A 16,228-nucleotide genomic window follows, 5' to 3' on the forward strand; every position below is an offset into this window, starting at 1 on the left:
TTGCTTTTAAAGCCATTTGTTAGGTACGAGTTACATCGCCCTCAAGGAAATCGTGCGTTTTGTTTAAGTTATACACCTTGCAAGTTATGTCAGTAGTCGTATGTGTATAAACGGCTAACTAATCCGCGAAATACATAAATATTTACACTGCATTTAATATTATGTCCAGCTCACGCCAAATTTATATTTTGGTGTACGCATTCAGGAGACAGCTTCAAGGCTAATTAATTTAACAGCTTACAAGAATGGCTCCAAAAATAATGCGTGTTATTGTAATTTATCTTTATCAAGGCATAAAACACAGGTGTTAGCAAGAAAATGTTAGTCTTGTAGATTGGTGGTCTCCCACAAATTAAATTAATCTTTCCTTAGCACTGTTTAAAGCAGCATAGAAATTCAAGAAATAAGGGCGGCTAAAGGATACCCAAGCAGCGCCAAAGTAACTTAAGCAAGCAAAAGCACGGTTGCAGCCAGACAACTTTGTGTACAGAAGGAGATCAAGGTGGGGTCAGGCAATAATAAGGATAATACTGCAAAACTGTAAAGACTGTCAAAACATTCCCTCAAATGTTCGTACAAAGGATCATTGCTAAAGTGTAGGATTTTATGACATACTGAACCAACACGGCTTGAGGTTACAGTGCTGGATAGCAATGCTGAAGATAACGAAACTGCTGCACTGCTACCAGACGGAGTGAATATGCCGAGGTGCAGTGTGATGTAAAAAGAAATATCTATGGCTATAGCCCCCAAGTTTAGTAATTATTCTCATGCGTTCGACGTATCACCAATTGGGCGAGTTATTATTTGATTCATAGTTGATAGCGTTACGAAAGACGGCGAACTAGACAAAAGATGTATACTGGACAGACAATGTGCTTTGTTTGTTTTGCTTTTTGGGCTCTCGTTTCTTTGGCGGACTCAAGATGACAAGCTGTCAGCCTAGTTGGTTTTCCATTCTCTGTGCTCTGTTTCTCTGCGCTCCGTGTTTGCCTTGCTTAAATTGTCGGCGGTTCTGGTATATTATACTAGCCCATTCACTTTGCTCACCCATGATGCAGCAACCATTCCACTGCGAAGTGGAGGAGAGCCTGGGTATGGCGTGCTTCTCGTCAGGCCGACTGTCGTGCCGGGTGCGGCTCGACAAGGGCGGCTACGTGCCGGGAGAGAGCATATGCATCTTCGCCAGCATCGAGAACAACACGCGCACCACCATCCGCAAGACCAGGGCCGTGCTTACCGAGGTGTGTACGCACGCTAATAACGCCGCCTATTACTACTCCGTCCGCGAGTGCTATTCCTTCCGGCGAGGTCACAGAGCACAGCCTGGGCCACATTGTGCTTCAAGCAAGGCCCGTAGAACGAAATTGTTAAGCGCAGTGTCATCTGAGAAAACAGCGATGTTGGATATACCAGGCTCAATGACTATATTTATGTGACGTCGAATGTTGCTGGTAATAAGAAAACGGTGATGTTGCAATGACTCTAAAAAAAGAAATTGGTTCGAATCTCTGCCTGCATTCACATAAGACGTATGCTGTGTCACTCCATTGCTCACGCTCACGCAGGTCTCTTTCCACCCACTCAGTTTCGCAGGACTCGGTCTGCTTCATCTTCATAATGCGCATACTAACACTGTTTGCCTGATGTTATGTACAACTTTATTGCACTCGGAGAATATTTTTATGCTGTTTTAAATTGAGTTATATCTATATTTTTGATTTGAATATCTCGATGCTCGCCTTTCTCCTGTAATCATCTGTAGCGGTAGCAGCGATCCCGAAACCGACAACGCTATCTTTTCTGTTGTTGTTACCACTTGCTTATATGAAAGGAAAATTAATGAATTTAGAATTTGTTAATACGCTGTTTATAAGCTGCAACACCCGTCATTCTAGCGTGGTGGTGCAAGCCACGTGAAGTCACTTCGGCCACTCAGCCGACCAAGGCCTAAATGCTCGCTGATGCGTTCGTGCCAATAAAGTGAACAAACGAGTACGTGTCATGTTTGATTCGAACGTGTTTGCCCTCTGAGCGGTGCGATGTTCTATAGAGCTCAGATATGGGCGTGGTGGGTTGTGGGATGCCAACCGTGCACAGCTCCGCCCCATTGTCACTCCGTGCACTACTGCCACTCCCTCGGCGCAGACGATCCAGTACACGGCCAAGAACAAGGTCGTCCAGGCCGAAACGCGCGAGCTGGCCTTCCTGGAGAAGGGCCGCATCGAGGCCGGCACCACAGACCAATGGCGCAACGAGATGCTCTACATCCCGCCCATACCGCCCACCAACCTGCGTGGATGCCACCTCATACGGATCCAGTACGACGTCTACGTGAGTGCCATGCCTATATGCAAAAGCATACACGCTGACACGCATGTCATTGATCTCGTGTTTTCCATGCGTTCATTGCAGTCATTTCAAACGACAAATGGACCTTAAAGAGTTATGTTACAAACTATCCTAGAAGTGTAAAAATCATGGCATGAGAATTGGGTAAAAAGCTCCTTTCTCACCAAGAATTAACCATCTGTCACTGCCTCCAAGTGACAGCGGTTTTGTGTCCCGTATATGCTGTTACGTAATAACGATTAGATGGCACGCTATCTGAAATGGGCATGTGCATTAGGTGTACGCGTATGTGAAAGAGAGATATGTAAAAGTCCATTGAAGTAAGAGATTTCAAGAGAAGGCGAAAGTAGAAGGGGCGGTTGTAAATCAAGTAGGGGGATAGTGAATTTTAGGTCTTGTTCTTCTGGGACAGTGAAGTGGAGGGACGATGAATGATGGATAGCGACACTTGATGAGATAGCAAAGAAGTTAACTGAACTTTTTACACACGACTTCACAGCACCTACAACAAGGTTGGGAAAAGTGGGGTCTGGCTACCTCGACCTAGCCGAAAATGTCGCGCTTAGTCATAGATCAAAACTCTCGAATAGACCCTGGGTCTCCGGGCCCAACCCGCACTCGAATCGTAGCCAATTGATAACAATTCTACCAGCCTGATTGGTTACTTGCTACCTACCACACCCCTTAATTTTAATTAAGATTGCCATGCTCTCCAAATACATGCATCCAACCAAAAAGAGCAACAAACAGAACATACAAACGGCAGTACCCCGAGCGACCACCATAGGCCGATCGAATACTGGGCTCTGCGCTACTACCTTAACGCGTACACAGGCGCTTTTCTTACTACGCGTACCACTTCTCTTAATCACCACAACGCAACGTTCCCTATCGTCCCATGTCGCCTACGTGTCGTCATCGCACTGGTTATTTCAACGTTACGGTTGTCACAGCCATATTGGCGGTATTGTTTCGACTTACCCTTCCCGTACTTCTTGGAGCCACGCGCTGCGATAAGTGCATGGCCGCCGTCTTAACCCACCGCTAGCGGGTCGAGTCAGGGGGAGCCGGTTGTAGGGCTGAGTCGGTCCGACCCGTCCGGGTTTACATGAACCCGTTTCTGTAGGGCCGAGATCGCCGTTACATTTTGGGTCGAGCAATCGAACCACGAGCAAGAGGGAGAGGAGGAAGAGAAGGAATGCGCAAACGAACAGCTCGTGGTCCCGTCTCCTGCTGCTGTCCGACCAGCAAGTATAGGCAAGAGAGGATGCGCTGACCCGACACGTCTGCGTATACATGCTCCTCGCCCCAGCGGGTCGGATCGAATCAACCTAATCCCTACCGTCGAGCTAACTCAACACGCTCGACGGGCATTTAGCTCGGCACCCTAGTATGCATGAGCGCGACAGCCAGTTTTCAGCCCGATAGGCCGACTCGACCCGACTTTGTCGGGTTCATTTAAACTCCCTGAGTGACCTTCGCCGTTGCGAGTGCGTTATTGTTGCGGGAAGAACACGCAACGAACACCTTCCAAGCAAGTGAATCTCTTTTGTCATACACAGGCCTCGTGTTCCCAACCTCGACTCACCAGTGGTTGCACCCTGTTACGCCTGTCATTCCAATAGACTCCATCGGTGCTGTTCGCCTTGAACTATGCGAATACTTCAGTGCAGACAAGTCCCCTTGTGGAATATGAATATGTCAAGAGCCACTGCGACCGGGGGCTAGCACTTCGCAGTGTCCTCCACGTTACCGCGTGCCTACATCGACCTTTACAGGGATGCGATTAGGAATTTTTTTTTTCATTCCCCTCGTCTTCTTTTCTTGACTTTTCTTCCTTCTCACAGTTCCCTGTAACTTCCTTCATCGTGGTCACTTGCGAGCACATCGGGAGTTTCTTGGCACGCTGGATCCAGCCTTGTTTTTTTTTTTTTTTTTTTTTTTTTGTCAGTATATTGACTCATTTTGTAGAAAGGCATTTCTGCCCTAAAATTCACTTTTGCCGCCCGAGATTTGTGCCATATCTTTCTTTTTCTTCTAATTGGCTTTTCTAAAATTTTCTCTTGGCAATTTTCTATTTTATTTTATTTTCAATTGGGTTTTGCCTGTGACAACCTCTGGTTCGGTGCGGGTTTTCTCTCCCATTTTTTTTTTTTTGTCATCTTGAGAGTTTTACAAAGAAGTTAGGATAACTCAGCTGCTGCAGAACAAGGCAGATCGATGCCAACCGGAAAGGCATTCTTTTTTATAACCACAGGAAGCTGGTAATATCGGACCGCCGTTTCAGGGTTTCCAAACTGAGGCTTTGCGTTCGTTTACCTCGATCTGAAGCAACAGCGGCATATTTAGAACGCTCAAGATGCACAGCAACCGTAAAACTTGTTGGGGAAGGAGCTAGTTGGTGCATGGCTTCGTAGAAAGACTTAATAGAAATAATGGAACTAGTCTTTGTCTCATCTGTCTTATTTTCTATACACATTTCTACTGCCATAAGCCTTTGGATATCGTTTAGGCAGCTTTTTGAATTCGCTGCATACTGTGTACAATCTATATCAACTTCCCTTTGATATAGGCTACTGGGAGCGGTTGATGCTGCAGAGTATGATTTTTTTGAAGCGAATTCTTACAATAGCGTACAGGTCGAAACGCTCGAAAGTTTTGTCGCTTCACGACGTGTCCGTACTAGTAGTTGGACCTAACGGCGATATTCCAGCCGTGTTATTTGCCCTTTAACGTCGGTGTCTACATTTAGTTTTGAAGTCTGGCAAGGTGACTTTCGGACCTGTGGTACATGTGATAGTCCAAGAGCATTTGATTTTTTTTTTACTGCACCCCTAATTTTGCGGGAGTCTGGCCATTAAAATCGGCAGCGCAGCAACAATCTTTGTTATAATCATCATCAACATCATGATCACAATATCAAACTCCAGACAAAGTGTCTTTGTGTGATTTCTTCTTCAGCATTCCCTCTTCTTCCCTTTTTCACGCAGTTCATCATCTACCCTAAGGGTCCTGGCAAGGAGATCCGCTTGCAGCTACCCATCATGATGGCCACGTACCCTATCCGCAACAGCGACGGTACGCTTCAGCGCAAGAAAGGCACCCACTACCCAACAGTGCTGCCCGTGTTCAGGCCCTGGCTAAACACCGACAAATTCAAGACGTAGCCAATGTTCCTGTTAACCGTGTCAGCAGAATGCACATCCCCCCCTCCCCCCGCCCTGATATTTTTTTTTTACTTTGATAAAATCTCTGGATACTTTTCAGATCTCGGTGATCTGTCGTCTTCACAGTCGGCAAGTGTTGTAAACTTGGCCTCGGCAAAAGTGGCCAATACGAATTACTGGAGCAGAATGTGACATTGTTAAGTTTATTTTCAGATTAATAGATTTATGCACAGTTACGTGATGCAGTGCGCAGCATAATTATTGTCTTGCACTGAAGTGATTTTTTTTTTTTTTTGTAAGAGAAAGTGCGAATTTGTGATGCCTGCATTGCGTTCTAGAATGTTCGATATAGAAAATAACTAAATTGTATGACCAAAACAAGGTTAAAGTAATGAGGAGGTAAAAAGAACTTACACACAAAAAATGTATTCCAGTCACCATCTGCATTCTATATTTTGCTTAGAACATTGTGTAAAATGTTTTCAGGCGATAAACTGAATTCACGCCGCCAGCATCAAATGCTCCTAAAAATTCAATAAACGCGTCTAGTGTTCCATCACTTTGAAATACGCCAGGACGATCTGCACTAAACGGTCTTTACATTCTGCCTTAGCTAATTACAACTGAATTTCTAATTAGTGAACGAGTAGCGCAAGGGCACCATGTGTTTAATATATATCCCGGATAGGTGCCACTCTGTCGCGGCTGAGTTCACAGCGTCTTCAAACTTCAAAGAGAAACATGTCTAGATTTAAGGCATACCTGGATTGAAGTCCATGTTTATGTGAGATTTGTTATACGTATACACATAATTTAATTAACAAAGACGCTGTGTAGATAAGGTTATTTTATTTTTGCTGGCTCGAGAATATTTGTGAATCGATCACAATATTCAGGAGTGATAATAACTAAAGAAAAAAAACTTTGTGCGAAGTGATAACCTTGTGGCTGTAAGTGCCAAAGCATTCATCGAACCAAAGCTATGGCAGCGATGATTCCTTCTACGTTATATACTGTCTTGAGCAGCATGCAAATTCTTAAAGCATGCTGTCCATGAGCTGTAATTATAATTTGAATAGAAAGCACAGCCCCAGCTTTCTACGCAGCTTGCGTCCATGTAACCTAACACTCTGCTTCATTTTCCAAAAACTATCAGCTTTGTTTTGTGTATAACATGAAGCTTGCTGGGAAAAAAGAAGGTCGTGTCGTGAATAACATAATCGATGTAACTTTACAACATAACGAAGAGACGAAATTGTAAGTCGCGCAGTGCACATCAGCGCGCTCCTTACGCACTCCAAAAGCTTAACCGGAGTTATAATATTTCACTTTTTCCATTTTATTTTTTCATGTCAACTTATTGTCACTAAGCGCACCACCTTCGATATTATTAGTTAAAACCTGCGAAAATCATTTTCCAGATGCTATGAGCAAAAATGAGTCACGTGGTGTAAAGTACCACGCCAGCCATCAAGTTGTTTCGCAGGGGAAAGCTTTTCGCAACTGACATTTTTTCTTTCACGTTTTGTCGCCTGCTATTTTTCTTCACTGTGCGCGCTTAATAGCGCACAGAAAAGGCGTACTTCAAGCAAAGCTGGCCTGACAACACTTCTTTTAAATTGCTTTAATATTCCATGCCTCTTACTTTCGTCTGCTCAAAGCGCAAGCATTCATCAGTCCGCGTAATAGCCGTTTATAGAGAGAGAGAGAGAGAGAGAAAAAAAAAGCAAGCTTCTTTGTGTCTTTTTGTCAAAAATCCAGGGGAATTTGTGTACACATAGGTGTTCGTACTGAAGCTTGAACTGCCATTTTATAAAGCAGAGTTCATTTGTTACGAAGTCTGCAAGACCACGGTGAAAGCGAGTGTTGTTTCTTGTTGTGAGAAATGAAGCAGTTCTTTCACGTTCATTTCGCACTCGTTCTTGGAGCGCAGCATTCAAACAAACTGCTGAGAAAAGTTGGGAAAGTTTGGCTCCACCAGTGTATGTAGATTAGTGTAACTTGAAGTTGAGGATTATAGCGTATGTGTGCATGATTAACAGTTTCTTAGGGCAATGAGACCAACTGCCTCTGGTCCGTGCAAGAAAGCTCAGCGCATCTCAGCGCATAGGCGCGAATAAGTCGGGCATTTGGGTGCTTATATCCTTGTGTGTTTTAACAGTTTGTCGTTGGAGGCTCGCCTCTTGTAGTGTGTGGATGGACAACGAGCTGTTGTTGCTTGTGTTTACCGGATGAAACCTGTGGAGCGCGAGTGAACTACACGTACTTTTCATGTTACTTTGTTGTTCTTTGTGAAAAGAAAATAAAGATATAGTATGCGCTCAAAGTATGGCCGCTGAGTTTCTCAGCCGGAATGTATGCACGGAAAAAGATGAAATACCATCTGATCGACCTAGATTTTGAACGCTATTTGTCTAACAAATATTGAGTTTTCCGATGGAAATATTTTGCATGTACGCGAACTGCGCAGAATTGAACCACGTCGTCGTAACTGGGCGAAAGGGGGTCACGAACCAGGGGAGCGTCACGAGCCAAACAGAATTTCTCAGAAGAAGAAAATTGGGGCAAGCGATTCTATTCATGATTAAATAATTTCAACAGGCAGATTCCTATGCTAGGAAAGACTTCGTCACTTTTTCTTTTCCTTTTTATTTTTTCCAAATTCTAGTTAATCAGCCATATTTATCTGACTACTCCAGTACTTGACCATATATATTTACAATTTACAAAGCACTCTGGCCAATCCCCCGCCGTGGGTATGTGTCATTTTGTCTGAGGTCATCCTCATCATCATCATCGAACATACAAGACGGCCCGCCACGCATAGTGCGGGCCTCACCGAAGCCAGCAACAACAACCGCCTTAGACGCTATTTCTCTTTTCCTCTCTCTTTGGCTGCCCGCAACTGTTCTCGCCTATTGCGTTTTCTTTCCCTTTGTTAAAAAGCTGAAGAGCTGCATGCGCTAAAATTTCGCATTAGGGGATGTCGCATTTGCCTTAAGATATATATATATATATATATATATATATATATATATATATATATATATATCGTGATTTCGTGTCTCCCAGGTGGCTCGACATCAAATAGACCGTACGACGTGAAAAACGCATTATACTGGGAAGTCATACGCAATGTCATTTTTCTTTTGTAAGCGCATATTGCATTGGTGACCCATTTGTCAGTGCAAGATCATTCCTGAGTCTCCTAAAAGCCTCAGAGCGCTCACAAGCGCACAAGGGTGGCGGAAGCAAACACTTAATATTGCAATGAACGCGAAACCGCATCATATCCTGCGCTCACTCCACGCACTGCATATACTCGGGCTTACTACTGCTGCCTAGGCCAAACCCCGCGATATGCGGCTACTGTTGCGATGAGTTAGTCGAAACCTGTGCTGCCGGCTACTAGTGTTAGTGTACCCTAGAACAACTCGTTAAAAATAAAGTTTTGCAACCGCGCTACTAAAATAATTTAACCGCAGAAGGGTCGGAGCTCCTTATCATTATTTTTCTCTTTTTTTTTTTTTTGCGCTACATGTTGAAGCTCTCGGATTAGCTAAGTGGAAGGGGTTGTCCCTGAGGTATGCGCGCTGGTTCACCTGTTCGACCTGCTCTATACATGAATATGTATGCGTGTAGTTCAAATTTTTTCGGTCCTAAAGAATAATAGAGAAACTTGATTATTCGCATATTTTTTTCTGCCCCAGCTGTAATAAACCCGTTCCATGGTATATCATTTCTGAATTCGCGTTATTACCTCATGATCAGCATAAGAATGAAAACGCAGTCTTTGTTTAACAACATTCATTGCTTTATTTCGTAATAAAAAACCAGAAAAAGTACAAAGCACACTTTAACGCATCTGCGCTGCTCACATAATTTACGTCAGCAAACTTGATAAAACATACTGGTGCATCAGGAAACAGTTTTTTCATCTGGCAAAACACCACACAACATGCTTAGATGCTTTTCAAAGTGCATTATACACGTGGACACCGTAGCGTAGAGGCAAAAGTAAAATAAAAAATATATTCATGCGCGTGAAAGACGGCGAGGCAGAATTCTGAATGGCGGTGATTCGTTTGTTCGGCAATGCAACAGATTACAAGCTTTTTTGATTCGACCAGCGATCTTCTTGACTGCGCTATAAAGAGGCCAACCGTGGTTACATAAGTACGCTACACATCCGCAACACCAACTCACGAATCATATGTACGATGAATTCGGAAGGCACGTATCACTCATTATGCATCTCGCTACGAAGCGTCAAATCCTTCGGCGTTCAGTGCGTCCAACAGCGGTGCTACATTCACATCAAGGCGTAAGATGTACGCGCACTTTTTTCAGCTAATATAATAAATGCACGAGCAGCAGCGAGCCTCATATGCACCATCACACACGTTGAGGTTTCATTGTAAATAAGTTAAAAAGCCTCCCCTGCAGAGAGCTTAGTGTAAAAGACAAGCCACCCCCCCCCCCCCCCCCCCCCCCCCCCCCATCCCGCCACCGATACCGTAAACCCGGTACCACACATTGATCTGATCATCATATCAGCGCGTACCATCTTAAAACTCGCGACAGCGTGCAAGAGTATTCGATGCTTTATTGAGCTACGCACCGAATTACTATCGACGAATTGAGCCGGCACCATCGGCATCCTGCAATAAGCATTTTGATCCATTTTCGCTCGTATACTCAAAACATCAAGTAGTTAAGCTTGAAGCTAAAACGCTAATTTCTTTTCGTAAGTTCCTTCCATACAGTATCCCCTTCTTCGTTCCGAAAAATGCTTCCGTTTTCAAAGGCTTAACTTAACGCCCGGCTTCTGCCGGCGCAATGTGCTGTTGCGGGCGTGTAACTTTTAACGATGCGCTTTGATTAGTCACACTCGACGGCAATAGGCGCCCATCGACTGTGACGCGAAATAAGAGCAGAAGGGAGGCAAAAGTGCGTGGCATAGAGAGGGTCCGGAAGTGCTGATCGTTCAGCGCGACTGCGGCAGCGCTGATCGGCAACGGTTCCTCTCGCAGCTTGTGAGCGGTACACAGAGAAAGCTCGTGGCGTCTTGTCCGACGAAGCTTGCGGCGACCTTCTTCCCGGCGGCGGAAAAAACTCACAGCCGGGTGAACTGGCTCTTAAGGTCCTCGTACGTGAGAAGGTTCTGGATGAGGGAGCACGAATGGAAGAGAACGCACAAAACAGGCATTAGAAAGAATGAAGCACGTCCCGTTCAAGTGCAGGATCCCTTCTCCAACATGCAGTGCTGTAAAGGTGAGTCATCTCCATGCGTCCGGTTAATGAAAAGAATCACTATACCTCTGCGGCTACCTTAGAAAATAAGCGCCGATTGGATGCTTCAACGCTTCACGAATTCCGACCAGGTAATCTTAGCACTAATATTAAAGCTGCAGCTCTATTTATAGTTGCAGCTTAGCGTTCAGCTATTTATCTAACAGTAACTAGCAGCGTTACGCTTGGCTTATATTAAAATGAAAGTTCAACGTAAGGGCCGAGTGTAACAATTTAGTCACTAGGAACCCCGCTCCGTCCACACCGCCGTCGCAAAATCAGTGGATCTTAATCAGAAATGTATTTTGGGTGTACACTACTGTGCTGCTGACCACTGTCATGTGCCTCACATCGCATTCTACTGCGACGCGGTTCATAGCTGGTCTACTAAGTTAGCCCTAAAGAATGAGCTCTGCAACACCGAAATGCGCATACGAAGTACTGCGGTCGACCATTGCGGAAGATGACCCCGTGATCGCGTCGCTAGCCCAATTCATGAAACGCACAGAATTAATCCTATGATGCCCTCGCAAAGTTTAATTTTTTTTTTGTCGGGAGTCTTACGATTACGTTAGCAAAAAGGTTAAGCGAACGAGACGAAATCAAAGATGCGTGCACGCGCACAAACAATGGGCAAAGCCGTAATGCTGCGCATGAGACACGCTCGAAGGACTTTGTGGCCCACCTAACTCCCGCCAGGTGTAATAGCGTTGGAAGCACAAAATAAAATCAACCCACTCGATGCGTGCCTTTTTTCATTTTTTTTTTTTTTCACGACGAGACCTACCTGTTAACACGAATGGTTCTGGCAGGGAGCAGATGGTATGCGAAATAGCGTGATGAAATCGTAAAAAAAAATCCTTTTTATTTTGCTAAATATCGGTAATTTCATTTCATGCACCTAAATGCACAGAAACATTGCTATGATGGTTATCGCTATTGATGCGAATTATCTCATTTTTCTGTAAAATGTACCACTGACTCATTGGGCAGCTTAAAAAATTCATAATTTTAAGTGATCGAAGGTAGAATTAGAGAGAAGATTGCTACACAGTATAAAAGAGCACTGAACAAGAGTTGTGGGGGTGCGTCAGTTCGCCAGCCGAGCCAACGTTTCGACAACGTGTCGTGTTGTCCTTGTCTTGTCTTCCCAGACGAAGACAAGTCCCCTTGTCGAAACGTTGGTGCCAAGAGTAGTGGCAGTTTCAATCGAACAATACATTTTTTTGTAAAGCGGTAAATTTAAACGAGGCAGCGTAACTATTTCTCTCACACTTACATCGATGGGGCGAGTGGAGATGATTCACCTGCTCACCAAGTGTGATCACAGATATAAATTGCTTCAGGGTGCGAAGTGATGATAACGAGATCATTTGTGTGTGCAAAGCGGGCAATTTGGTGCGTGCGTTTTATCATGCAAGGAAAAAAACTCCAATATTTTTCTTTTTATGTTTTTCGGCAGTTTTAACGTACATCAACCAGTATCGAGTTGCTGATATTATTGACGGAATTCACTGGGCATCGCGTAACGCGTGCCCGCAAAACATCGTGTTAACATATTCCAAGAGATTCGGGTACCTATGCAAAGCTGCTAGACGTTACTTACTGCCATAAAGGATCCCGGCTCTCTGCACTAAACGTGTATGTGGAAGAGGCAAAGGAGAAGGTAGGACGTATAAGCAAGGTTTTATGATTTAAATCCAGAATGAGTCATCCTGCTCGCCATGGTTCTTTTAATGTTACAGAAAAAATTAGGGTAGTAAATAGAAGGGTCGGTAAGTACTCTTGAGAGTGCCAGACTTGTAGTGAGGTAGTCAGGCAACACATTGTAGGTCATGCTAGTGCTCATGCAGAGTAATCAAGGTTCAGTCATGCCACACGACCACAAGTACGTAACCCCTAAGTTTAAGGTGCAAATACTTCTTCCGTTTTCACTTCCACTCGTCCGGTGTGGTTTTCCTGAAGAGAGATTCAAGAGATCGTAAATTTAGGCGTCTATTCGGCGTCAATTTATCCATGACCAGCGGCTGCTCTGAGAGCTTTTGAAATTTTTAAAATACAAAGCACCTGATTGAAGTCAAGCATTATTCATAACACATTAAAGTAGATGGCCAACGCAGGCTTCGGGGACTACTTTTTGTATTAAAGAAGATGAAAGTGGAGATCTAGACTACCTGTCCCATTTTGTTTTTAGCATATGCGACTTTCTGAAGCGGGCCTTGCTCCAGGCAAATTGTTTGATTAGTCAATGCACGTGCGCTAACGAAATGAGCGCTGAAAACTTTACTCTTGTTCTAGAAGTGGGCGGCCGTGTCGCAAATTGAATGACATAACAACGATACAACAAAATCGCAGAGAAAATGCGATCCTGGTATTGTTCTTCTTGTAAATAATATAAACGATGACCGGAAAATGCACGATTCACTTCCATCCACACCCCAAAAAAAAAACACGCGAGACCATTAATCACCGCTGACCGTCGGGTTCTATAGCAGCTAACTGGCATCTATAATAACAAAGTATATGTTAAGGGTGTTCCACAAAAGCAAGTAGCATTAAGGTCCACCGGCACCCTAGCATCTGGGGAAAGCAAACGATGTCGGCATTCCACCACGAGTCGTCTTGTGTTCCATTGCCAAAACACATAACCAAACCAGTAAACAAGCTAATTAGCACAAGATGAACGCGAAATCATTGACAAGACGCAAGTAACCTCCCCCGCTATCGAGAGACATTTTGCGGTAGCATTCACGAGTGGTTTCAGCGCTCATTTCCAGCTGTCAGCAGCGTGCAAGGTTAGTGCAAAGGCAAACCCCGGTCTGCACCGGAGTGGTTAGAACCCAACGTACGTACGGGCCATGCCAACAACGTTTTTGGAAGTGGCGCGGCGATCGGCGACCGTTTTACCGGCTCTTCTGCGCCGTCGCCAACGATGACAGGAGAAGTGAGCAAGAAGAAAGGCATCGGAAAGGCAGTCAGCATCAAGGTAGGTAACACATGTTGCAACTGAGATACGCGCGCGGTCAGTAGGGTATCATTTACCAAAGCTTTTTGAGATGAAGCCCAATTATGATCGTAAGGCTAGTTAGCATTTTTTACACATTTCTTCGCGGAAAGAATCTAGAAGTTCTACTCCGATGGAACGCCTGTGTCATTTGATAATAATTAGTTAAACAAAATGGTAGTTCAATCTACATGTTAGACTCTACACCATGCGAATCAAGTTTCATGTCACTTCATGCACATCACAGTTAAGTCTACGTCAAGACCATGCGAAAGGTTTGATTAATGGTGTATCTACAGCCGTTGGATATAAGTCGACTATGAAAACATGCAGAACGCAGTAATGAAGGAAAACCATGACCCAATGCATTTTTTTTAGCAATATCAAGGAACTGAATCGAAGACAGCAACACAATTCGAATTAAAGTTACTCGCGCGGTTAAGAGATGGTACAGCATGTACTGCTAGAGCGGTGTGACAGCAACGGTATACCAAGCCGCCGATGATACATTACCTGCTGGCCAGAGCAGGTAGAAACATTACGCCTTGTGGTTGTACTTGACATTCTATGATTACACAGTTCGTGCATTTCGTATTGAGCTCCTTCAGCATGAGCTGAGCTTCACCATGCATACAATAAGGGTCTTCGCTAGGAACATTCATGAATAAAAAGAAAGCCTAGAAGTTTTACTATAATCGGCTCACATCTCAATATACCAGCCCGAAACATTTCTATAGATACGATGCTGGGAATACTCTGTGTATCATGAACAGCACAGTCGTCAAGCTGCGCTCACGCTGAATGCGACCAGCCATACCTTTCGCGGGATGAAAACGTTGCCGCGACCTTCAAATATTAAAGACGCATATACAACACAGCAAGAAACGGTCATCGTATTCAGATATGTGGCGCAAATAAACACAAACACAGGAGAAGATACACAGCACACGCGCACACTACCAACTGTAAGAAGAACCGGAAAACACTTCCTCTTCTACACTCAGGCACGTCTCAACTTCCTCTTCTTCTCATTTTCCTCTTCTTTGCCCAGGGGGAAAATGGCACTCACTTCCTCGCAGACCTTAACCTTGTCCAAACATGGCGGTGACCAATCTCTTCTTCCTCTTCTTCTATTCTTCCTCTTCTTTCCCAAGGGAATATTGACACTTTCTTCCTCTCAGCCCGAAAACATCAACCAATCATGACAGTCACAAAATCTATACCGTCTTGTAAATCCACACCTCTGCTTTGCCCAGCAGCTCCTACCACGCTGGACAGGCAAATATCACCACAAAGTCACAAGTCATTCACTAAGTGTCAATATTCCCTTGGGAAAGAAGAGGAAGAATAGAAGAAGAGGAAGAAGAGATTGGTCACCGCCATGTTTGGACAAGGTTAAGGTCTGCGAGGAAGTGAGTGCCATTTTCCCCCTGGGCAAAGAAGAGGAAAATGAGAAGAAGAGGAAGTTGAGACGTGCCTGAGTGTAGAAGAGGAAGTGTTTTCCGGTTCTTCTTACAGTTGGTAGTGTGCGCGTGTGCTGTGTATCTTCTCCTGTGTTTGTGTTTATTTGCGCCACATATCTGAATACGATGATGCACCAACTTGCCCCTCAAGCCGTTATTTTAAGAAACGGTGACGCTGTCAAAATCACGGGTGAAAACGCAAGAAATAAGACTGTTTCACGAACGGCTTGAGACAGAAGCGCGAAAAAACGAGATCGGTTTACCTTCCACAGGTTAGGGTCCCAGTTGTCGAAGAGTGCCGTAAAGGCCTCCGGCTCTTCCGCCTGGTTCACGGTGATGATGGCAGTGCTGTCCAGATCTCGCTCCGTTGGGTCCGTCTTCACGTACTCCTGCAAGGACGGTTCATTGCGCGTCACCGAGACGTCACTCTGTCAACTGGCAATTTATGATACCAAGTTATCATCAGCTGGAGGGATATGGCGACAGAGGCGAGTTCAGAATATGGCAAATACAGATTATTGCTAGAAGTGGCTCAATCAGTGGGGTGATTATTGGGAAGAGCGTTTGCTTCGAAGTGGACGTAATTTATGTCATAATCGCCATGGACAGGCGTGATTATTATTGTTACTCGTTGCGGATCTTCGCAAGTACGGATAATATTGCGTGTTCTAATGACATCCTTACAGGAACTGGTAGCTAATGGATTTTTTTTTTTAGATTCACAAGACGGTCCTAACAAATGTTGCACAGGGCATGTTGTCGAATTTTTGATTATTATACATTCCTGAAAGAATAAAATTTTCTAATTCGGCGGATGACAACTTGCTGCAAAGCGTTGCGCAAGCGTAAAATGATTCTTCGGTGTCTCAGGCCTGTGCAGCATGGACATAATTGATCAGAAACACATTTAGAATCTATAATACCAGATCACGCAACGCAGGAAAGTAAAA

At 44.4% G+C, this 16,228-nt stretch overlaps 2 protein-coding genes across 2 annotated transcripts in view; one reads left to right on the forward strand and one right to left on the reverse strand.

Moving 5' to 3' along the window:
• The window catches only part of Vdup1 (arrestin family protein Vdup1), a 30,443-nt gene extending 24,631 nt beyond the window's left edge, over positions 1-5,812 (forward strand). The window contains exons 4-6 of the mRNA XM_084594421.1: positions 1,062-1,244; positions 2,149-2,334; positions 5,343-5,812. Coding sequence (XP_084450547.1) covers positions 1,062-1,244; positions 2,149-2,334; positions 5,343-5,519 — 546 coding nt within the window. The 3' untranslated portion in view covers positions 5,520-5,812. The remainder of the gene's footprint in view (positions 1-1,061; positions 1,245-2,148; positions 2,335-5,342) is intronic.
• Positions 5,813-9,311: 3,499 nt separating this feature from the next.
• Positions 9,312-16,228, reverse strand: part of LOC146198954 (gelsolin, cytoplasmic-like) — a gene marked incomplete in the record, with an annotated part of 73,267 nt that continues 66,350 nt past the window's right edge. The window contains 2 exon segments of the mRNA XM_084594422.1: positions 9,312-10,683; positions 15,542-15,667. Of these exon segments, the coding sequence (XP_084450548.1) occupies positions 10,636-10,683; positions 15,542-15,667 (174 nt within the window).

Source organism: Amblyomma maculatum, chromosome 2 (assembly GCF_055883805.1).
Source record: "Amblyomma maculatum isolate TAMU_Amacu chromosome 2, ASM5588380v1, whole genome shotgun sequence".
Lineage (NCBI taxonomy): Eukaryota > Metazoa > Arthropoda > Arachnida > Ixodida > Ixodidae > Amblyomma > Amblyomma maculatum.